Raw genomic sequence first — 21,978 nt, 5'->3', positions numbered from 1 at the left:
CCCAGGAAGAGGTCTGAGGAGGGACGGCCGCAGTAGGACAGAGGAACTGTGGTCTTGTCCTTCCCTGGGTTTCACCCCAAACTCAATGGCAATGGCTCTCACAAGGTCACCGAGTGCCTTCTAATTGTCCATGAGGAGTGTTTGGAAACATGGGAAGACATTTTTGTTGTCACAGCACGTGAGTGGAGGGTTCTATAGGCATTAGTGGGCGGGGCCAGATATGCTGACTATCCTGTAATTTCTGGGACAGGGAATGCCAGCGGCACCCCGAGACACACACCTTTGTCCTTGGCTCACTTGACCTCTAGTGGCACTCGAACCTCCCTCGTTCTCTGCTTTCCTGATCTCCCCTCTTGGTCCTTCTCAGCCTTTGCCAGGACTCCTTTTCCTCTGTCCATGCCTGAAGTCTAGGTGTTCTGAGTTTACTCAGGGCCCTCTTCTCTCTTGCCGCGCACTGTCCCTGAGTGTGAGATGTCACCTCTTGCCCACCCCCACAGGTTACTGCTTGCCAGACCTCTCCACCTAGATTCCCCCAGACTTCTCACCCTCCACATGCTCAAAACTTCCCTCATCCCCTTTCTCCCACTCCCCCTGCACCCTCCTCCTTGTATTATATGTGGCCCTGCCACCTGCCCAGTGTCTGGACAAGAACCTGGGGGCCATCCTTGCCTTCCTTCTCTCTCTCACCTCCCACATCTAATGGGGCATCAGACTGTCAATTCAGCCTCCTTCACATCTTCATTTGTATCCGCCTTTCTCTGTCTCACTGACCCCACCTTAGTACTGACCCTCATCATTTCTCACCTGAATGATCGTCCATCTCCTCACTTATCCCTCTACTGCAGCTTCCATTCTAATTTCCACACTGGGATGAGAATTGGCTTTGATGATGCTACTTCACCAGTGAGAACACTGACTGGCTTCCCATGGCCTTGAAGACAAAGTCCAGATTCTTGAGCATGGCATGCTGGTTGCTGAGCTGGTAATCTATCTTCTGTTCACCTCTCCAGCTTCATCCTCCACAAACTCTGAGCTCCTGACTTCAGGCCACACACAGGTGTCACCTGTCCTGCTCTGTTATGCCTGGGTCTCCTCTGCACCTGTGCATATTCTGTTCCCCTGTGCTTGGACATCGGCTCCCCCCTCACCCTCCAGGGCTCCCTTGAAGGACTTCTGACCTCTGAGGGACTTTTCTCTGCAACCACCTTTCCCTCTGGTATATTCTTATCACCATGGAGAGCAATCATCCATTGGCTGGATGAGTGACTTTATATCTCACCAGTCTGTGAACTCCTTGAGGGCAGGAACCATGATTTATTCATTGCTGCAACTTTAGCCAGGGATTGAAACATAGAGACTGTTTGTTGCATGAAGGAATGGCTAACAGTCTTGACATTTTATTGAAATGCACTCACACTCATGGCAGGAACAATAATGATAACTGGAGCTGGCGGGGCCTCGGGACACTGACGCCTACTTCCTCCACGCAGGAGCCTGAGGTCGCCCCACTGTGCCCCTTCCCCACCTGGGCATGGTCGCCCTGGGCTGACCAGTCACTTTTCTTTTTCATTTTATTTTTTAAAATCTATTTTCAAAGTAATATTACATTATTTAAAAAGTCAAATCATTCTATAAGGCTTATAACAAAATGCAGCATCCTCTGGCCCACTTCTGATGCTGGCTCTTTGGAGGCAAAACACTTTAAATTATTTTAGCTGTTGCAACTAATAATTACCTCTACATATTTAAATTACATGCTTATACTGTTAGTTCTTGATTTTATTTGCTTTTAACTTCCTATTAAGGAAGGTGAGAATTTAGCTCTCTTCTCCATTCATTTCTCCTTCCACCTTCCGATTTGATTCTATTTCAATATTTGGTTAAATCAAACTTCAGTGATTACATTACTGGGATTGAGATACCATTCATAGCTGAGTCATGTATGTTCTATAACTTCCATGACTGCATTTCCTCTTATTCATCTTCTTTTCCCAGGCGTTAAACACTGCCTTGCTTTTCTTTTGATTAGTTTTCTATCTAATTCACTCTCAAAGTTCTTAGCAGAATATAAGGTTCTTCTCAAAAGGTTCAAACACATCAACTAATCTACCACTTCAGTTTTCTTTCTTGGAGACTCTTCTGGGAGCGCTCTCTGCTCTGGCGCAAATCTGGGTGCATTTCCCTCTAAGCCTGCTCCAGGCTCTCAGCCTGGTTCCCCCTTCCTCCTTCATCCCTTCTCTCCTGTGTCCATCTCCTGCTTCTTGGGTCTCACGGCTTCCTCTTTCTTAACTTGCTCTCCATGTCAGTGGAACACTTTGTCCAGCACAGGCATCAGCAAACTACCTTAAAGGGCTAGAGAATAAAGGGCCCAAAGTATCAAAAGGTACCTATAAAACCATTTATAATGTAACCATTAAAAAAAGTAAAAATGCTTTTAGCTTGTGGGACATACAAAAGCAGGCAACAGGCTTGACTGGGCCTGGGAGCCTCAGTTGGCTGACTCCTGACCTGGCAGCTTCCTGAGGAAGGGAACACGGTAAGGTAATTTTTTTGAGATCTAACTTATCATACAGTGACTTTAGTCCAGGGGTCCCTAATCCCCTGGTACCGGTCCATAGTCTGTTAGGAACCAGGCCACACAGCAGGAGGGAGTGGCAGGCGAGTGAGCGAAGCTTCATCTGTATTTACAGCTGCTCCCCATCGCTCGCATTATCGCCTGAGCTCCACCTCCTGTCAGATCAGCGGTGGCCTTAGATTCTCATAGGACCGCGAACCCTACTGTGAACTATGCGTGTGAAGGATCTAGGTTGCATGCTCCTTATGAGAATCTAATGCCTGATGATCTGAGGTGGAGCTGAGGCGGTGATGCTAGCGCTGGGGAGCGGCTGCAAATGCAGATTATCATTAGCAGAGAGGTTTGACTGCACAGAGACCATAATAAATCAATTGCTTGCAGACTCACAGCAAAACCCTATCAGTGAGCTAGTGGGAAGCAGCTGCATGGCACAGGGAGTTCAGCTCAGTGCTTCGCGACCACCTAGAGGGGTGGGATAAGGAGGGTGGGAGGGAGATGCAAGGGGGAGGGGATATGGGGATGTACGTATGCATATAGCTGATTCATTTTGTTATACAGCAGAAACTAACACAACATTGTAAAGCAATTATACTCCAATAAAGATGTTTAAAAAAAACCCCAAAAATCCCTATCAGTGAGTGGCAAGTGAAAACAAGCTCAGGGCTCCCACTGATTCTGCATTATGGTGAGTTGTATAATTATTTCATTATATATTACAAGGTAATAATAATAGAAATAAAGTGCACAATAAATGTAATGCGCTTGAATCATCCCGAAACCATCCTCCCCCCGACCCCCACCAGGTCTGTGGAAAAATTGTCTTCCACGAAACCGGTCCCTGGTGCCAAAATGTTGGGGACTGCTGCTGTAGTCTAGCCGCACACTTGACTGATGGTTTGACTGGGTTCAGAACTCTACATCACCAGTCATTCGCCTTGAGAATTCAAAGACACTGCACCACTGTTGTTTAGCCCTCGGCGTTGCTATTTAGAAAACTAGTGGGCTAAGGGCCTGGTTTTTCTCTCTCGAAGCTTTAAAGATCTTCGCTTCATGACAAGTCTCCACTCACAGCCATACTTCTCCGTCTCCAAGTTTCCACTGCCTTAGTCCCTCTAGCACCCAGGAGGGCTCATGCGATGGGTGGGGGGACCAAGGCAGAGGAAATGGAGAGGAGCACCTGGGTGGGAGGGGCTGCAGGGAAGGGAGGCACCAAGGATGAGGCAGAGATCTGGGGCCACGGAGCCGGGCTGGAAGGGAGGTCAGGAGAAGGACTTGCTCCTGGGGTGGAGGTCAGAGGTCAGAGGGCCCCTGCTGGAAGCCAGCTTTTCTCAAAGTTTTGGACTCTTTAATATTAAAAGGGGCTACTCTCTGGGTGGAGAGGCCCAAGAAGGCTGGGGCAGCTGTGACTGGCAGACCTGCTGCAGGCCAAGTGACCCTCAAGAGAAGGGGCCTGGCCTACAGCCCCTTGCCCCTCTGGCTTCCCTGCCACATGACCGGACCCCCTGACCAGCTGCACTTAGTCCTTGCCTGGCCTGCATCCTGCCTGTATGACAGTCTCAGCCCCTAATGATCACCAACCTTCACCCCTCTTCAGACTTGGCTCAGACCTCAGCCACTCTCATTGGGTTACAACAATATGGCAGAGCTATATTTATGTGGAGAGGTTTTTTTTTTTTTTAACAAAAATGAAACAAAGAAAACCAAGGGTGGTTGGAACCAGACTTCTTCATGCATGAGCATCAGCGCATCACTGACTTCCCTCCTGGGGTGAAGGGAAAGCTGGGTGACAACTCGCTAAAGATAATGCCTGGGTGCTTACTACACCTGCTGGTCTTAGGATGTACCATCCATCATTCTCGACATAAACACCTGCTTTCTGTAAGAGTTTACTCCTATCTCAATTATTCTGCCTCTCATATCCTCTTATCTCTCCCTTAAAAATCACAGTGGTCATATTCACCCACTTGCAATAAATAAGACAATATGGCTGCTTAATAAGGAAACTCATACTGCTTTCCACTTGAAGATTAAGAAAGTAATTTTTTTTTTTTAATGGAAGGAAGAACTTTTCTGGAAGGGCTGAAAATGCATAGTTAATATATATTATGTTTTTAAATCTGAAAAGGGGTAAAATAGTTATATTTTATAATATAAATCAAGAAAGTAAAGATAGACAAAATCCTGGCTGATGGGGAATATCAATCATTAAGGGTGCTTGGGGCTAATTTAAAACTAGGTTAGAAACTCTGATAAATGTGAGTCTAAAGGGTGAGCACTTCTGTTTTCTACAAGCTTCCTGACTGGGCTACCCCTATTTGATGGACTAGAGTAAAATAAGGTGGAGACAGGGAGGCAGTGAAGAATACTGGGACCATGATATCTCTTATCTTCAGCTCCGAGATGCACAAGAAATCCTCAATACATTGTCTTTTTTTAAAATACTTGTTTTAAAAAACAAGTATAGTTAATTTACCATGTTGTGTTAGTTTCAGGTGTACAGCAAAGTGATTCAGTTACAGATATTCTTTTTCAGATTCTTTTCCATTATAGGTTATTACAAGACCTCAATACATTTCTAATTCCTTCAGAAATAGATACATATAATATTATCATATAGCTTTTCTTTTTTTAAAGGAATTTTATTTATTTATTTATGGCTGCAACAGGTCTTAGTTGTGGCATGCAGGATCTTCATTGAGGCCTGCGGGATCTTTCGTTGCAATGTGCGGGCTCTCCGTTACGGTGTGCAGGTTCTTCGTTACGGTGCACGGGCTTCTCTGGTTGTGGCGTGCGGGTTTTTTCTTTTCTCTAGTTGTAGCACATGGGCTCTGTAGTTGTGGCGCATGGGCTCTGTAGTTTGCAGCATGCGGGCTCTCTAGTTGAGGGGTGTGAGCTCAGTAGTTGTGGCATGTGGGCTTAGTTGCCCCGCGGCATGTGGGATCTTAGTTCCCTGACCAGGGATTGAAACCCCATCCCCTGCATTGGAAGGCGATTCTTTACCACTGGACCACCAGGGAAGTCCCTCATATAACTTTTCAATAATGAGTTTTTTTGCAAAGACAGACCAAACTTGGGGATGGCAGACCAATACCTCCTAAAAGCGAATAATCCTGTTACAACAGAATTTTAAATGCCCCCCTCTTTTTTTTTAATTGTAAAAGTAATAAAGACACAAAATCAATGTGTAGATGAACAAGTGGAAAGTGAAAGTCATTCACGTTTGGGATGGGGGTCAGGGAGGGAGTGAGCGTCAGGGATGCCAGCTACACACACTGCTGGTCAGTGAGCAACAGTAAGGCCACAGTCTAGAGCCAAAATGGCGGAGTCAGCAAGCTCACCCAGCAGGTCTGTTTGGCCGGGGAGGCTCTGGTGCCCTTGGCCTCAAACCTATGAGCTCATTATCCACCTTGACTATTTACACTTCCTCTACTTGGCCTGAGGGCCCAGGCCAGGTGAGCTCAGAGGGGAGGGTGTGATGAGGTGGAGAGAGAGAGAGTGCAGAGCCGAAGCCAGGGCAATGGGTGAGTAGGAAGAGGACTGAAGAGAGAAGCCTGGAATCACACCCCCACCAGTGGGCAGGAAGGACCCACTGAGGCCTGGCCTGATGCAGAAGTGGATCACAGGGGACGGAGGGAAGAATGAGTTTCAAGAAAGAAAAGAGAAGGACTTGGGACAAAACTGCAAGAAAGTCAGAAGGACGACCAGTGGATAAGTCCACTGAATCTCATTCAGTGGTTGTTTTTAAAATAATAACCTGCTGAAAGTTATACATACTCATTGAGAAAAAATCTGGAAGGAAAGCGCAAAGAAGGAAATTAAAATTGCCTATAAACTCATCATATAGAATGGTTAATTCTGTTCCAGCATTAAAAAAAAAAAAGCATGTATGTGAATGTGAGGGAGAGATTTTCCTCCCCTTCTCTCTATAAAAAAGGGGTGTATCATCTACGAAACAAAGAGAGACTCACAGACATAGAGAACAGACGTGTGGTTGCCGGGGGAGAGGGGAGAGGGAGTATGGGATTAGCAGATGTAAACTATTATATATAGGATGGATAAACAACAAGGTCCTACTGTATAGCACAGGGAACTATGTTCAATATCCTGTGATAAACCATAATGGAAAAGGATGAAAAAGAATATATATATGTTTAACTGAGTCACTTAGCTGTACAGCAGAAATTAAACACAACACTGTAAATCAATTACACTTCAATAAAATCTTTAAAAAAGGGGTGTATGTATATGTATATATAGGTGTGTGGGTATATATGTATGAATAAATATACATGTATATATTTTATCAAGCTTTCTTCATACATTATAATGCAAACACCTATAACATATGTTTTTCAAATTAATTTTTCTTAACAGCTGAGTAATATTCCTCTGTGTGGAAATGTCATTATGTATTTAGTAATTCAATAACTATTTAATTGAATATTTACCTATATGTTTAGGTTGGATATTTAGATTTGTTTCTGCTCCCCCTTTGGGGGGAGCAGCTTTAAATAGTGAAAATCTACCACTTACTTTGTGATTTGGGGTAATCTCTGTGAATCTGTTTCTTTATCTGTAAACTGTAAATAATACCTGCTTTCTCCATGTCCTGGTTTTGCTATGAAATCATGTGTGTAGGATATTTCATTGTTCTTATGACTTCACAATTTAACTTCGAATGACTTGGCAGCTGGCGAGGCCACCAGAAGAGTTGAGAGAAAGTGATGGAAAGTTAACAGTCCGGGTGTAGCTGTGCTGAGTTGACGTGTCTCTTGGACAGTGAGAAGATGAGGTCCAGATGACTTTGAAAGGCAGGATTCTTGCTCTGGAGAGAGGAACGGGTTAGACCACAGCTTTGGGAATCTTTAGCTTCATGCTGGAAAAACGGGTGGTCTTTTCCAAATGAAAGTGTATTGTTAAAAAAGAACAAGGCCAAGAGCTCAGCCTTAGGAGACACAGGTAGGAAAAAGATACTAATGAGGGATGCAGAAGGAGCAATTGAGGAGGGGTGCAGGGAAACCAGGATTATACAAAGTCAGAGAAATCAAAAGGAAAAAAAAAAGTCAAGAAAATTCAGGTTTAATTCCCATCAGATACTGCTCTGGGCTCGCTAAAAGTTGACTCTGTATTAACTTAGCTCTGCCTGCTTCATTTGACTGAGATTGAATCACTGAATTAAACATTAAGGGTAAGAGAGGCTAACACAGATGAATAAATTTCCCTCTTTCCTTACAAAATAAAAAATCAATTTAAACAAAGATTAAAAACATAATTGGAGAACTAGAGGCCAATAAATCTATTCCTGAAGCTGGAAGCTATTAAAGTAAACTAACCTTCGCAATTGTCACTGTGCGTCTGTAAAACCTGCCAAATTCCTCTCGGGTATTAAAAAAATGTAAGAGTCTTCTGAGGGCTCCGTGTAGGGCTCTCCTGACCTGGAAAGTGGGCTGGGTACACGGGAAGGGCCTGGTGTGGGCCTGTAGTGTCTGACCTCTGGGCAGCTGTGCTGGGAGGGAAAAAGCTTAGGAGAGGAAAAGGGGGGAGGGGTGTCAAGAACACAGTGGAAGGTGTCAGAAGGAAACATAGCAGGGGTCCTTTAGATATCCCAACACCCAGAATAACTCTGATCCTTTTTAAAAATTATATATGTTTTGGGGGAACGATAGAGGAGCCAGAGTGTGTGGCTTCCAACTCTGGTTCTGATGCTGCCTGGCAGTGTAGCCAATGTTCTTAGTGTCCCCAAGTAAATATTTCAGAAGGGGGACTCTTGTTTTCTTACAAAACCCCTTCTTCCCCAAATAAAGGTCTCTTGCATTTTTTCAGGAATGCTTTTGGACTATATTCTTCTGGAAAAGCACATCTATTCTTAGGGCTCAATCTGATTTTCTTCTTTGTACTGTTTTCACATATTCTACCATGAGCTTGCATTCCTTTGGTGGAAAATAAATGTTGCTAAAAAGCAATACGTAAGAGACAGCACTAAAAACTCAAACCGCAGTTGTCCAGCTCAGAATCTCAAGTTCTCTTCATTGCACTACAGTCTCATCTTCAAGTTTTCTCTTGCCCTTGAATCCAACTGGTCACCCTGTCCTGGGGACTGTGTATCTGGAATGATTCTAAATGCTGGAGTGGAAAAAGTGCCTTAGGACCCAACCTAAGTACACGCTGACAGAGGGAACGTTTGTTTGTCTTTGCACTTCTCTTGACTCTGCTTCTTAACCCTTCTCTCCTCTTGGGGTTTGCCACATTCACCACCCACCAGGTTCCCAGGACCCTAGACATGCACGTGGCTGCAGGGTCCTCCCAGGACCTTCTCTCTCTGAACGCTGCTTTGTGCTGCTCCCCTCATCTTCCCTCCCAAACCACCCCTCACCAGCCCCTGTTCTGGAGCCTGTGACAGCCCATCCTTGCCCATGTGTTATTGGGCCACTGCAGGTAATGTCTGCAGCTTAAAGCAGGGCTTTCTGGAGATATAATGTCCTAACCTACCAGAAGGAGCCTAATGAAGGAACTTAATGGTCTGAGGGCCCTGTGGGAGCTGGTGGGGGATGTAAAGGAGCCTGGTGGCATCCATCAATCTAACTACATAGCCTACCTGGTAAAGAGCACTGTTTTTGGAGTTAGTTAGACTGGCTTCATATCCACTGAGAAGCTGCACATCCCTGAGCAAATTACTTAATCTCTCTGTGCCTCAGTTTCCTGGTCTATAAAATGGGGTTGTTTATAGTACCTAGCCCAGAAGGCCTATATAAGGCTTAAATACCATATAAACAGTTAACCCAGTCTGAAATACATTGTATGTGCTTAATTAATATAAAATTAAATAAAAATTCAAAACATCATTATTATTTTACATTCAGTACTAGCCCTCTGGGGCTGGACTCTGGCTGGCAAAGAAAGACTATCCTCACAATTTCTCATCTTGTTTGATATTTGCACAACTTCTTAAATCTAGTTTCTCTACCCTGTAACCTGAACCCCAGTCTTCTCTCCCTGACTTTCTTAACATTACTCCAAGGAACCAGACTCAAACGTGGTAGGAAAGCTGCTGCAGAGGCCAGCAGACAGCCCCCATCACTTCCCTCCCGTATTATTCACTGAAAATCTGTTTACCTTCCCAGCATAACTCCCAGGCCCCAAATCAGGGATGCAGGACATGTGTGCTCACCAGAACAACCTTTTACAGAATTTCCTCCCGCACATGAAACTGGATGCCTCTACCATACAGATATCAACTGGGAGTCTCCATGAAGCTACGCATCACCAAAATGCTTCCTTTCGGGGCTAGAAAAGTTTCCCGGAAAGCATATTTTACTTTCCAGAAGACAACCTAGAAGCTAGTGGCTGCTGCTGTGGTTTTTCAACTGTTTAAACCAGTATTTGGACACGACCAAAGTGTCTCCTTTTTTTTCCTGGAGAACTGAATTACAAAATACTGGTTTCTATTAGGGTGTGTCTAGCACTTTCTGTGCTGCCAAGCCTTCCATGTTTATAGTCTGCACACTAGATTTTCCATGAACAGGCTCAAATTTATTCCCAGGCAATGATGTTTAGGAAACCCAATATGAACGTGAAGATTGTTCTAAAGCAGTTTCAGAATTTGTGTTATGCAGTTGCCTAAAAAGAGCATGTCTGATGTATAAAAAAATAATATATTTTGGGGGCATGTCTTAATATATGTTGGGGAAAAGGTACTCACTCTCATATGTTTTCTTGAATTGAGGTATCACAGGAAACTTATTTTTTAAATTCTTCTTCTCTATCCTTTATTTCTATACTTGTACAGAATACAGCCCAAACACCCACCTACACAGGCATTTTACAGAAAGAGTTGGAAGCCAAGTGACTGAAAAACAAAACAAAATTATGTATATAGTGTCTTTATAGAGATTTACATGTGAATTCAAATGGGAGCCAATGGTAACTCTGGAGGACAATGAACCAGTTACAGAAAAGTGCTAATGGGAAGTGTGACTGTGATTTGGTTTTGACGACAAATAAAAAAGCAGGCGCCATGTTTTTAGAGAAAAATAAAGTAGGAAATAGAGCTTTACATTTACACACACATTCTGTCTCCAGCTCCCAGAAACTTACATGCTGGCCACAATCACCACAACATCCAGTGTTACGTTTTGAGCAGGTCCGCCCTCTCCTCCCTTTAGACCTCTAAGGGGGCCCCACTGCGCCAGGCCATGCTTCTCACAGGCTCCTGTCCTTGCCACCTCTGTTTCCCCTGACTTGCTCTTTTCCCCGTCTAAATCCTTCACTCCTTCCAGGCTATCCTCAAAGCCCATCTCCTCCATGAAGCCTCCCCACCAGAACCCCAAGCCACGATGCCCCATGCTCCAAAGCCGACACTGTTTATTGCTGATGCCGCCCAGTCTTGCAGATTCCTTTTGGGTGGGTGTTTTCTCTCCCTATGGCTGCAAGCCTCTTGAGGGCGGGGCCACATCTAATTCCATTTCGGTGTACTACCATAGCACCTCCACACACTGAACACAAAACAGAGGATCAGCCAATATCTATTGGATCTGTGAGGTCTAAAATGGCTAATTCCATCTGGCTATCTAAATTGCCCTAATGAGGTCTAGATAATGTTTATAGCTCACCAACTATCCCCTGAACTCTGCCCGTAGGCAGGGCTGCCATCCATCATGAAACATCCCTGAGGAACTTTGGAGGCCATCTGTGGTGAATGCACAATGTACGTAAGGCCCAGGTTCCCTTCTAGAATGAAGGACTAAGCACTTCACAAGCTGCTGGTAGTGATGCCTGCAGACAGCCCTCAGCCGAAGGGAACAGCTTCGCCCAAGATGCAGGGATGGCATGAATCTAATGACTAATCATTATGTCAGGGGATATAAAGGCCTGGCCCCTCACCCCAATTCAGTTCTTTTTTCTTTTTTTTTTTTAACATTTATTTATTTGGCTGCACTGGGTCTTAGTTTCGGCACATGGGATCTTTAGTTGCAGCATGTGGGATCTAGTTCCCAGACCAGGGATCGAACCTGGGCCCCCTGCATTGGGACTGTGGAATGTTAACCACTGGACCACCAGGGAAGTCCCCCAACTCAGTTCTGAAGGGTTTTTCAGCTCCAGAGCTCGAGGCTATTGTTGGGTCTGCATTGCAGCTCAGCTTCTCACTCTGCCCAGTCTGGCATCCCTCCCCTCCCCTTCTCTTTCCTAGGTATTGATCCCAAGAGCATCCCCAAATAAACACACTGCATGGTAACCTCCATCTCAGAGTCTGCTTCCTGGGGAACCAACCTACAACATCATCTATACATCCATCCATCTATCTAGCCAGCCAGCCAGCCAGCAACCTACCACTGTGTTTAGGGCACGCAGGTGGTGTTTGTGGGTGCTGATACAGGTGAAAAAGACCCAGTCTTTACCCTTAGGGAGCGAAGGCCAGTACAAGAGATGAGACATGTATAGGAATAACTGTGAAGCACATAGTGGAAAGTGGATGGTGTCAAGAGAGAACATATAAACAGAGACACAGCCAGGGTATAATCCCAGGGCAAGGGGGTGAGAGTCTTCTGGCACTGGCTTAAGATGTGGCCATCGGTATATGCTTCCTACCTCCCTATCTGATCCCAAGCCCTGGAGACAGGATGGACTGTGTCCTTATCTCTCTTTGCACTTCCCATACTTCCCAACACAGAGTCCCAGACAGTGCAAGAAATCTTAAAACACTGAAGCAAAACACTGCAGGACAGCGTTGGCAGTTCTACTTTATAGGGCAGGTTTCTGGCTGCCTGTCTGGCCTTTTAGTGCAGAGTTCTCAGGAGGCTCCTCAAGATGCTCATTCATTTACTATGTCCATAAAACCTCGGCAGCGTGAAAGCACAAGACAAGGCCCTGACCCTCAAAGCAGCCCACTATGTGGATGAGGCAGAGGCCCCTGAAAATGCCCACAAATAAGAACAAGACCTGGGACTATGACTAATAGCCAAGTAGTGCATCATCCCCAGGTGGTCCCTGCCCTTGGTGGGCCAGTCCATCAATCGTCGAAGGTTACTCTGTCAGTTGACAAAGGTTACTGAATAGCCTCCATGAATAACCCAACAATGAGAATCAACAAGCTCCAGAACCTTCATGATCCTCCAAAACCAATGCCCCAGCATAATTTATTGTCTACAGGGGTAAAGCACCTTTAAGAAAATTTAAGTAATCACTATTAGGTGTCTGATGGAAAGAAAAGAAGCACTAGCAGGGTGGGGAAGCCAGTCTCCTGCATTTCCCTGCCTTAGCCCAACTCAACATGCCAGTCCCCTTCCACTCTCCCTCTCCTTTTACTGCTTTCGTACAATCTGTCACCAACTTCTGTTAAGTTTGTTTCTCTGAAATGGCATTTGCATCCTTCCTCTTCTGCCTCGCTTAGTGCTACCATCCCCTCCGATTGTGTGGCCATGAGGCTCCAAGCCTAGGCCATCCCTGCACTTCATTTCTGTCTGATGCGGCTTCCGAAAACCCAGATCTCAGTCGGTCATGTCTCTGCTCTACTATCAGCTCAACGGGGGCACCATCAGGTACTAGTTATTAAGACCCCCTGTTGTCAGTGGCTCTCCCTACACTCACCTAACTTTACTTCCCAGTACTCCTTAGTATATGTCCTCCACTCCAGTCACCTTCCTGTTTATCTGTGCCTTGCTCAATGGTGTCTGACTTCTGGAACGCCTTTTCTCCTTTTGGCCAACTACTGAATCCTACCCACTCCTTGCCACTTGGTTCACAAGGACCAAGCTTAGGACCGAGGCGATGGGAAAGACAGGAAGGACAAAGTCAGGGGCCTGCTGTTTTCCTACTGCTTTTATCATTTTGAAGTTTCCCTACCACATCCTGATTCCATCACACAGAAATGCTTTTCTGTAGCACCTACCCAGCCACAGGGATGCTCCATCAGCTTGACTGCCCCAGACCACCTAGCTCTGGGTGGAAGGAGCTTGTCTTCTTGAGCTGGGTAGACTATCTCTGTCTTACAAGTCAGAAAGGGAAAAAGCTGACACTGCTGTTTACTCGCTTGTTATTTCCTAGGAAAGACTCAAATCATTGCCGAGTTAATACACCAAGCTCTAGGATTTCTGAGAGATGGATGGTGGGTTTGTCAAAGGAGAGACTGCCAAGTTGGGTCTCTGGAAAGAATCCAGTGTTCCATAAACCCTGTCTCTTTCCTTATCATAGAAAGAACCATAAAACGACAGAAAGGCAGAGGAGAGCTGCAGGCAGCAGAATGACTTAGAAGCACCATCCTGTGCTTCCTGAAAAACAGAAAATGCAGATTAAGACAAATCTCATCCACACACACCCCCTTTACTTCCTATGCAGGGTACTGCTTGATGAGAGAGCTGCACAGCAGATACTGGGGAGATCTTTGGAAAAGTCTCTTGAAAGGTGTACAGTAAAGAGTAGGTGGTGCTCAGAGATTTCCTCACTCTGCCAATCTTTGACTGGGAAGGCTACGAGATGGGCAAAAATGGAGAGGAGAATGGTGAGTACCTCCTGTTCCTCCTGTTACCTTGAAGGGAAAAGGTGCACCAGTGTGTGGGGGGCAATTAACCCGTCTTCTTCTATTGGAAGTGGCATGAAAGTGGCTAATCTCCAGGTTATCAGGTGGACTGGGTAAGGCCACCTTCTCTACTTTGTGCAAGTTTCTCTAGAGCTGAAAGAAAAGGATGGTGAAAGCAGTAGTTTTGAATGTTCCCACCTTTATGACTTCAGCTGGAAGATGATGCGGATGAGAAGATGTACCTTAAAAATAACTTCCCCCAAAGAAACAATCAAACACATCTGCACACACACACACACACACACGCGCGCACACACACACACACACGAGAGAGAGAGAGAGAGAGAGAGAGAGAGAGAGAGAGAGAGAGAGAGGGAGGGAGAGAGAGAGGTGGGGGGGCGGAGAATGAGAGAGTGAAAAGGATAAAATTCAAAACAAATCTCCTTAGGCAATTACATTAATGTGATAATAATGACAATAATACTAATTGTTTTACACATGCCTAGTGATTTACATTTTACAAAGCTCTGGGGTACATTATTTAGCAGTATTCTTACAACATAATCCAATCAGGTGATAAAAATAGCAGCTGCCATTTATTGAATGATTACCAGGAGGAATACTTTTCATGTGTTATTTAATCCTCACACCCCCCCCCTTGTACTATTGTTATCCCCATTTTACAGAGGGGGAAACTGAGGTTTAGAGATGTTAAGTAACTTGCCCAACAGGTAGAGATTGAGACCTGGGTCTTTCTGATTCCAGAGTCCAGGCTCAGGACCTTAATAAGGTCTGTTTTATGGCAGGGCTTTTTCACAACTTCAGGAAGGGGAGGGCACTGAGGAGGAAGCAGCCCTTCATCTTATCTCCCTGTGAGGTAGGTACACACAGACACACACATGAATACTCCAAGAGATCCCACTTCCTCTGCTGTGCTTCTCAGTTACAAACCCATCCAGCTTGCACAGATACAGGTCCACAGATGAATGTCCTGTTACTTACAGGGACAATGGTCAACTCCTATGGATAATTTAACCAGTATCTGAAGCTGCAACAGGAGTTTCCATTTGATAGGATGCAGCCATAGCCAGGCGATGAATTAGCAACTAGTTTTGAAGCTTTGTCACGAAGAATACTTTAAGACTGAAAATAATGAGGGAGACTGAATGCCATTTAGCAGAATGGCTTGTGACATTCAAATAAATGTTCAACCTGAGATTCAAGCACACAGAGGAAGAAGAAATGACTGTAGAAAACAGTAAGGCACAAACAAATGGTGACAGGTCAGAGAGCTGGCTGCCCTATTCTTCATCAGACCCATCTGACCTCAGTAGTCATGACTGCTGTTAGTTGTGCAGAGGTCTTCTGACACAAACACACATGAACACTCTGGGATACTCCTTGCTGGGCAGGCTGTGGGGAGAAGCAACTGGACCCTTAAGAACACCTTCCCTCCCCTTTCATCCAAGTACCAACTCTTCTGAGTGTCTCCTGCCACCCCCCGCTTCCCCTCCCCTCCTCTTTCTCAAAGCCTCCTTATCCTCCTCCCCTTCTCCATCAACCGGCATAAAAGATCTGAGGGTGAGAGCAGGGAGCGCATGTTAGTTCCTCGGATTTTGAGAGAGTAAAGTGTCAGTGTCAATGTACTCACTCCCCCTCCTTTTGAGCTCTAGAGATAGATAGACACAAAACACCCACTGGAACTTTTAAATGATGTGAAGAGATCCACAAGCCACCTGTGAAACAAAATCTTGGTGCTTCACAGTCACAGGAACATACAGGTTCGAGAAGGGCTCATGTTTATTAATTGTGTCCACACATACCTACACAAAGCAGGTGGCCCTTGCACACACACAGGAATCCTCACACACAGGCATCTTGACGATGCCATCTTTCTTTTCCTCCATCCTCATCTCTTCCCACCCAGCTGTAGGTGTTGACCACAGCCGCCCTGTGAGAGGCTGAGGGGTATGATGCAGTAAAAAGGGAGTCATTCCGCCCTTGGCTACTCCCTGGCTCTGATTCGTGGGTAAACCACTTAGCCTTTCTGAACCTTTGTAAAACGGAAATAACCACCTGGCTAGGTGCTGTGAGGATAAGGGAGAATAATATACGTAGGGCCCTTGGTACAGCTCCTGGCGCTGTCCCGCCTGGTTCCTGAGCCTGCCTTCCTACACCCACGCCTGGGCTGATGGTGCCTGCGGTCACCCGGTCCCCACCCTCAGGACACTGGTCTGACACTGGGCAGATTGGGGACTAGTCCGGGCCCTCAGGTCTGTACCAGGAGGGTCCCAGCTCTCAGGTCACAGGTCTGCTGGCCAGGGCTAGCCTGCAGGGCCACGCGGGCGCGGGGAGCCACGGTCACGTGGGAGGGCCATAGGTCTCCCGCCCGTGGACCCGCAGGCGGCGGGCAGAGCGGGCTGGTGGAGGGGGGCAGAGCCCGCGGTAAGTCGCCCCAAGGCTGTGGGTGGCTTCCTCCTGTTGCTCAGTATCAGGGAGAGGCGGGGGAGGACATTCATTATTTCCTAAGTAAGCATCCACCCGTCGCTTCGATAACTATCGATTGTGAAAAGCTGGCGGCGCCCCTTAAAGGCGAAGCCGGGACCCCGCGCGCCGCCGCCGCGTCTGTCTTCCCGGACCCTCCGTGGGGACCTCCTCCACGCATGCAGGGCAGCGATGGGCCAACGCTTCTGCATCGGCTCATCTAGCAGCTTCGGGAACCGCAACCACGAGCTGTGGTTTGACTCCTGCCCGCCCACCCGCGGGGGCCTTTCCTTCCCAGAGCGTCGTGTCAGGCCCTCGGAGCGGGTCACCTGTTCCGCAGCGTCACTGGCGCCCAGGGTTCGAGGACCCGGCCGGCGCTCGGAAAGTTTTTTCCAAAAGCAGATATGCAGCAACCCTCGCTGCAGCAAAGTACAGGACGCGGATTACCCGAACCCTGCCCCACCCCCACCAGCCCGGCGACCGGAGCCCGCTGCCGGAGTCCCGCAGCGCCGAGAGCCACCCGCAAATGCACCTACTCTCCCTCCAGCGCCCGAGTGCAATGGGGAGAAAGCCCCAAAGCAAACTCACAGCGCAGAGCCATCCCAGTCCCGGCCCGGAAGGGATCGGGCTGCTGGGGATCGGCCTCCCGCCCGGCCGCTCCGAGAAAATACGCGCGATTTCCCGCCCCGGCCTCCCCTCCTCTCTGCCCCAGCCTTCCCGGCTGGGCTGCTGCGACCCCTCGTACCTGCGGCGGTCCCGGGCTCGCCCTCGCTCTGCTCGCCGGAATCCGAATCCATGCTGCCGGCCGGGCGTCCACAGCCGCCCGCCCGTCCGCGGAGCGCACGGGACCGGCCGGCGTCCGGACTCGGGCTGCCGCGTCGCACTCTGGCCGGGCAATGCGCGGCGGCCGCGGCCAGGGGGCCGCTCGGCAGAGGCTAGCGCCGCCCGCACCCCGTTCCCCGCTCCCCGAGCCCGCCGGCCGGTGCCTGCTTGCCAGGCGAGCGCGGGGCGGAGGGTGGGGCGCGCCGGGAGAGCGCGGGGACGAGGGCGGGGAGGCGCGAGTGGGGAGGAGCAGGAGCGTCCGGCGCCCCGCGGGCTCCAGCCTGGGGTTAAATACCCGGCGGGCGGTGCCGCTCCTCCACCCGCGCCCCCATCGGGCGCCCGGAGCCCTGGACTTGTGGAGCCGGGGGAGGTCGTGCGAGTCGGCGAGGCTGAGCCCCTTCCCTTGGAGGTGGCCAAGTTTGGAGAAGTCTTAAGTGAAAAAGCGCCTCTACCCAAGTAGGAAAAGGGGAGGTTCAGAGTGGGCGTGCTGGGGCTGCCCGGGTTCGAGTGTAGCTCCACAGTTCGGAGACCTTGGCCGAGTGACTTAACTTCTCTGTACCTGTTTCCTCACCTGGAAAATGGGGACAGAGTTCCCTTTTGTCCGGGAGGTTGTGAGGGGAGTATATAAATTATGCGTGTGAGGGGCCGAGAGCAGGGCCTGGCACCTAGCGAGGAAGTAAACGACGCGCGGAGGCAACGCTGACGCTGGTGATTCTTCTCCCGGCGCGGGCGGGGGCGGGCAGGTTGGGCAAGCCGCTGTGGAGCAGGTTCCAGGACGGGGAGCCCTCGCTGGCGTCCCAGGCAGGACCGCCCTGCTGCCAGTCAAGGAGCCAGGCCACTTCCAGGCCCCGACTCAGGGGCAAGAACGGATTTTAAAACCTTTACTTTGTCTTTAATACAGAGTGCTAAGCTTCCTCAATATCCCCTCCTTCCACTTTCTTAAAAAAAAAAAAAAAAGAGAGAAGCGGCTGTATATTTATTCAGTAATTAAGAGACTAAACTAGGGGGGAAATGCACGGAGCAGTAAGGCCTGAGGGGATCCTTTGTTGTTAATTCGTGATTATCCACGCAGTCTTATTTTCTCCCTGAATTATCAGCTCCAACACTTACATAACCTTAGCCCGGCTTCTCAACATACAAATTGTGGGCAGAGAATACAAACACACTTTATTGACCTGCGCAAAATGAAATTGGGAAAAGTCTACCAAAAAGCGCCGTTTATTGTTTCCTCTGTGCACTCATTTAATCTCTACAACGACCTAGTGAGGAATTTAGGTCGAATGATTTGAAAATGCTTTTTTGGTGGTCAAAAATGGTTGAAAGTTGGCAGTTTCGTAGAATTTAACCTATATTGTTATCTCCATTTTGAGATGTGGAAGCTGTCTCAGAGTAGATAACTTTCTTGTGGTCTCAGGTCCAGTATGTGGGTGAGTTGGGCCTTGAAATCTAGTCTGATGTCCGGACCTGCTACTGACCGCTAGGATATAGTGTCACAAGTGTGTTTGGCCTCTTGGCTACCTGAAGTCTACCTCCTTTGGTGAAGGTATGGGCTTCTCAGAGTGCACATACAGCTCTCCTTTGTGTTCTCAGAAAACGTTTTTTGCATGGCCAAACTCATGGACTTTAGCTGGTAAAAGTTGGATGGATTGGAAGGGTGAGAAGAACCCCACGCTAGAAGTGTGATCTTGGGCAAATGGCTTAACCTCCCTCAGTTTCCTCAGGTGATGGCATCTCCTTCATAGGGTGGTGGTAAGGAAGTGAATGAAATAATGAGTGTGGAATCTAGTACCCAATGCCTGGCACACTGTTGATGTTTGATAAATGGAAAGAACGTTCTTAGATCTAATGGGTCCCATTTAGAAAAACAAAATATTTTAAAATCACATTTTTAAGTGAAAAGAAAAAAGTAGCAGCAACATTTGGATAAAAGTAGACACTCAAAAAATAGCTGGGATCATTTAAAAAGTTTGGCATCATAGCTTTGTAGTCTTGAGGAAAAACAACGATGATAGCGTCAGAGAACAGAGCATATTGGATTGAAAAGTCATCCAGCTTCCTCTAAGAAGTTGTTGCCTAGATTCAACAACAGGAAATGTAAAACTTTCTCTGTTCCCTTAGACCTCCTTTCCCGGCACTTGCTGGAAGCGTTTTTTGTTTTTGTTTGTTTGTGTGTTTGTTTTAATGGACAGGTGGTCTGGGTTGAAGACAGAAATACCACTGAGACATCTGTGTATCTCAGAGAAAACAGGGAAGCTCACTACTGGAACTTGATCAACAGTAAACAAAGTACTGGGAGTGCAGTACACAATACAGATATGCTCATCAGTCATCAGATCTTTACTGAGTACGAAGTACACTTTAGACCAGAGATGAAATTCTGGGGGCAGAGGGAGGGGGAGGGCTAGTCAAAGTGCTCCTGAAAGGTCTATGAGGTGAGTCTTTAATAAACAGCATCTATTCATTTGTCTGTCCCTGTGTTCAGTCATAGAATATTTCTGCAAAAGGAGGCAGACGTAGAATGAAAAATTGAATGTGGAATTAAACAATGGAGAAGAGAGATCCAAACTAAATAAGATTTCCATTCCAATTTCCTATGATATGCAATCTGTTGTCATGGGATAGCAAGACAAAGGGAAATGACTGCTGGCACGCATGTGTGTATAATGAAGAACATTAGTGGAACGTACCTTATCTGTCCTCCCAGTGTGGAAAAATCTGTATAAGAGAAGGAAGCCCTTAAAATAGTATCCCACGGCTGTCACCCCCACGAAAACAGTGAAATCTGAGGTGGTGAATCTCCTTTACAAACCAATCCTAGTATATTTCTTTAAAAGAAAGAAAGAAAGAGAAAGCTCTTAGAAAACAGGAAAGGACTTCCGTAGTTCCTCTGTGTATTTTTAGAAGAATGGCATTGCTTTGCAGACTTGAATCTAGAGTCTGAGGGTTATAAACCGCTTTCCTCAGTGTTTCCACTACATCTTTTCAGCCTGGCTACTCTTCAGACGCAAAAATTTCTAACTCTTATTGGTCATTTCTTAGCTTCAGCTAATGAAATCAGTGGCTTTTTAAGGAAATTGTCTGTCTGGTGGGAAAAGCATATTTATTTGTAAGGCGTCAAGAAACAGATCATAAAATAGATCCATTTCTGCTAACACAATAATACTCCTTTGATCCAAGCCAGTGCTATGACTCATCTGCCTGTCTCCTCTTGTGGGATGGAAAGGGAGCTGTCTGTAACCTTCGGCAGGCAGCCGGGAGAAGGGAGGGAGGGAGGTTCCTCTCACAAACCAGGGCTGTGGTTCTACTTCAAAAACCCACAGGGTTCTGGAACTGGTGTGTTTCTGGGCTGAAGTGGCCCTTGGTACTTTGGAATGAGATCTTGGCCAGGATAGCCCCATTTTTAATAACTTGTCTTAAGGTGGGTATTGGCGCCAAGGAAGCTTCTGCCCAGAGCCAAGGTGACCTCCATGGGGCTCTAGGCAAGCTGGACAGGGGAGTCTGAGCTGGCTTCATATCCATCTGGCAGAACAAGATGCTGGGAGACAGCCTTGAAAGAGGGGGCTTTTCCTATTTTTTTCTCCTGGCTAGCAAAAATAAGTTTTATTGCCCCCCACCTTATTTCAAAAGCAATGCACATCACTGTAGAAAAAAATGGAAACACTTATAAGCAAAGAAAGAAGAAAATTTAAAAATCCATTCATAATTCTACCAGTTGCAATAACTATTAACATCTTTTGAAAAATTTCCTTGTTTGTGTGTACAGTATTCTGCTTTTGTAAATTGTTTTTCCTTTTAACGATGGTGAACATCATTCCATCTACTCTCTGACAATATGATTTTTAATAGGTGCACAGTATTCTCTTGTATGGGTGTACCGTAAGGTATTTCAGCAGTCCTCTATTGTTGGGCATACCGGTTGTTTCCAATTTTCTGGTAAAATAGACAGCATCAGTGAACATCCTCATGTCCAAATCTTTGCACACATCTTTTTTTTTTTTTTTAATTTATTTTTGGCTGCGTTGGTTCTTCATTGCTGTGGGCCCTCTCTAGTTGTGCTGAGCGGGGGCTACTCTTCATTGCGGTGCACGGGCTTCTCATTGCAGTGGCTTCTCTTGTTCTGGAGCACGGGCTCTAGAGCACAGGCTCAGTAGTTGTGGTGCACGGGTTCAGTAGTTGTGGCTTGCGGGCTCTAGGGCGCAGGCTCAGTAGTTGTGGCGCATGGGCTTAGTTGCTCCGCGGCATGTAGGATCTTCCCGGACCAGGGCTTGAACCCGTGTCCCTTGCATTGGCAGGCGGATTCTTAACCACTGTGCCACCAGGGAAGCCCTGCACACATCTTTAATCAATGTTTGTGAACCTTCAGCAGTCTCCTTCATTCTTGGGAGAAAGAAACAAGACAGAAGATTATAGCTAACAAAATAATTGCTATATCTATGCTGAGACATTAAGGTTATCAAGAATTTTAACGAGCATGATCCCTCTCGGCAGAGGGGGGGTTAGTTGAATTCATTCTTGAATTTATCAAGCATTGCTTGAGCCCAGAGGGCATTCCTATAGGTTGAGGAGAGAAATGGAAAACATCCTT

General features: G+C 46.9%; 1 protein-coding gene across 1 annotated transcript in view; it reads right to left on the bottom strand.

The window, feature by feature from the left end:
* The window catches only part of TNFAIP8L3 (TNF alpha induced protein 8 like 3), a 39,966-nt gene extending 22,583 nt beyond the window's left edge, over positions 1 to 17,383 (bottom strand). Inside the window, exon 1 of the mRNA XM_082450168.1 lies at positions 17,317 to 17,383. Coding sequence (XP_082306294.1) covers positions 17,317 to 17,368 — 52 coding nt within the window. The 5' untranslated portion in view covers positions 17,369 to 17,383. The remainder of the gene's footprint in view (positions 1 to 17,316) is intronic.
* Between the last annotated feature and the right edge of the window lie 4,595 nt (positions 17,384 to 21,978).

This window comes from Balaenoptera physalus, assembly GCF_965194825.1.
Source record: "Balaenoptera physalus genome assembly, chromosome: 2".
NCBI lineage: Eukaryota > Metazoa > Chordata > Mammalia > Artiodactyla > Balaenopteridae > Balaenoptera > Balaenoptera physalus.
The sequence above is the reverse complement of the archived record's forward strand: the minus strand, read 5'-3'. Positions and strand labels throughout refer to the sequence as shown.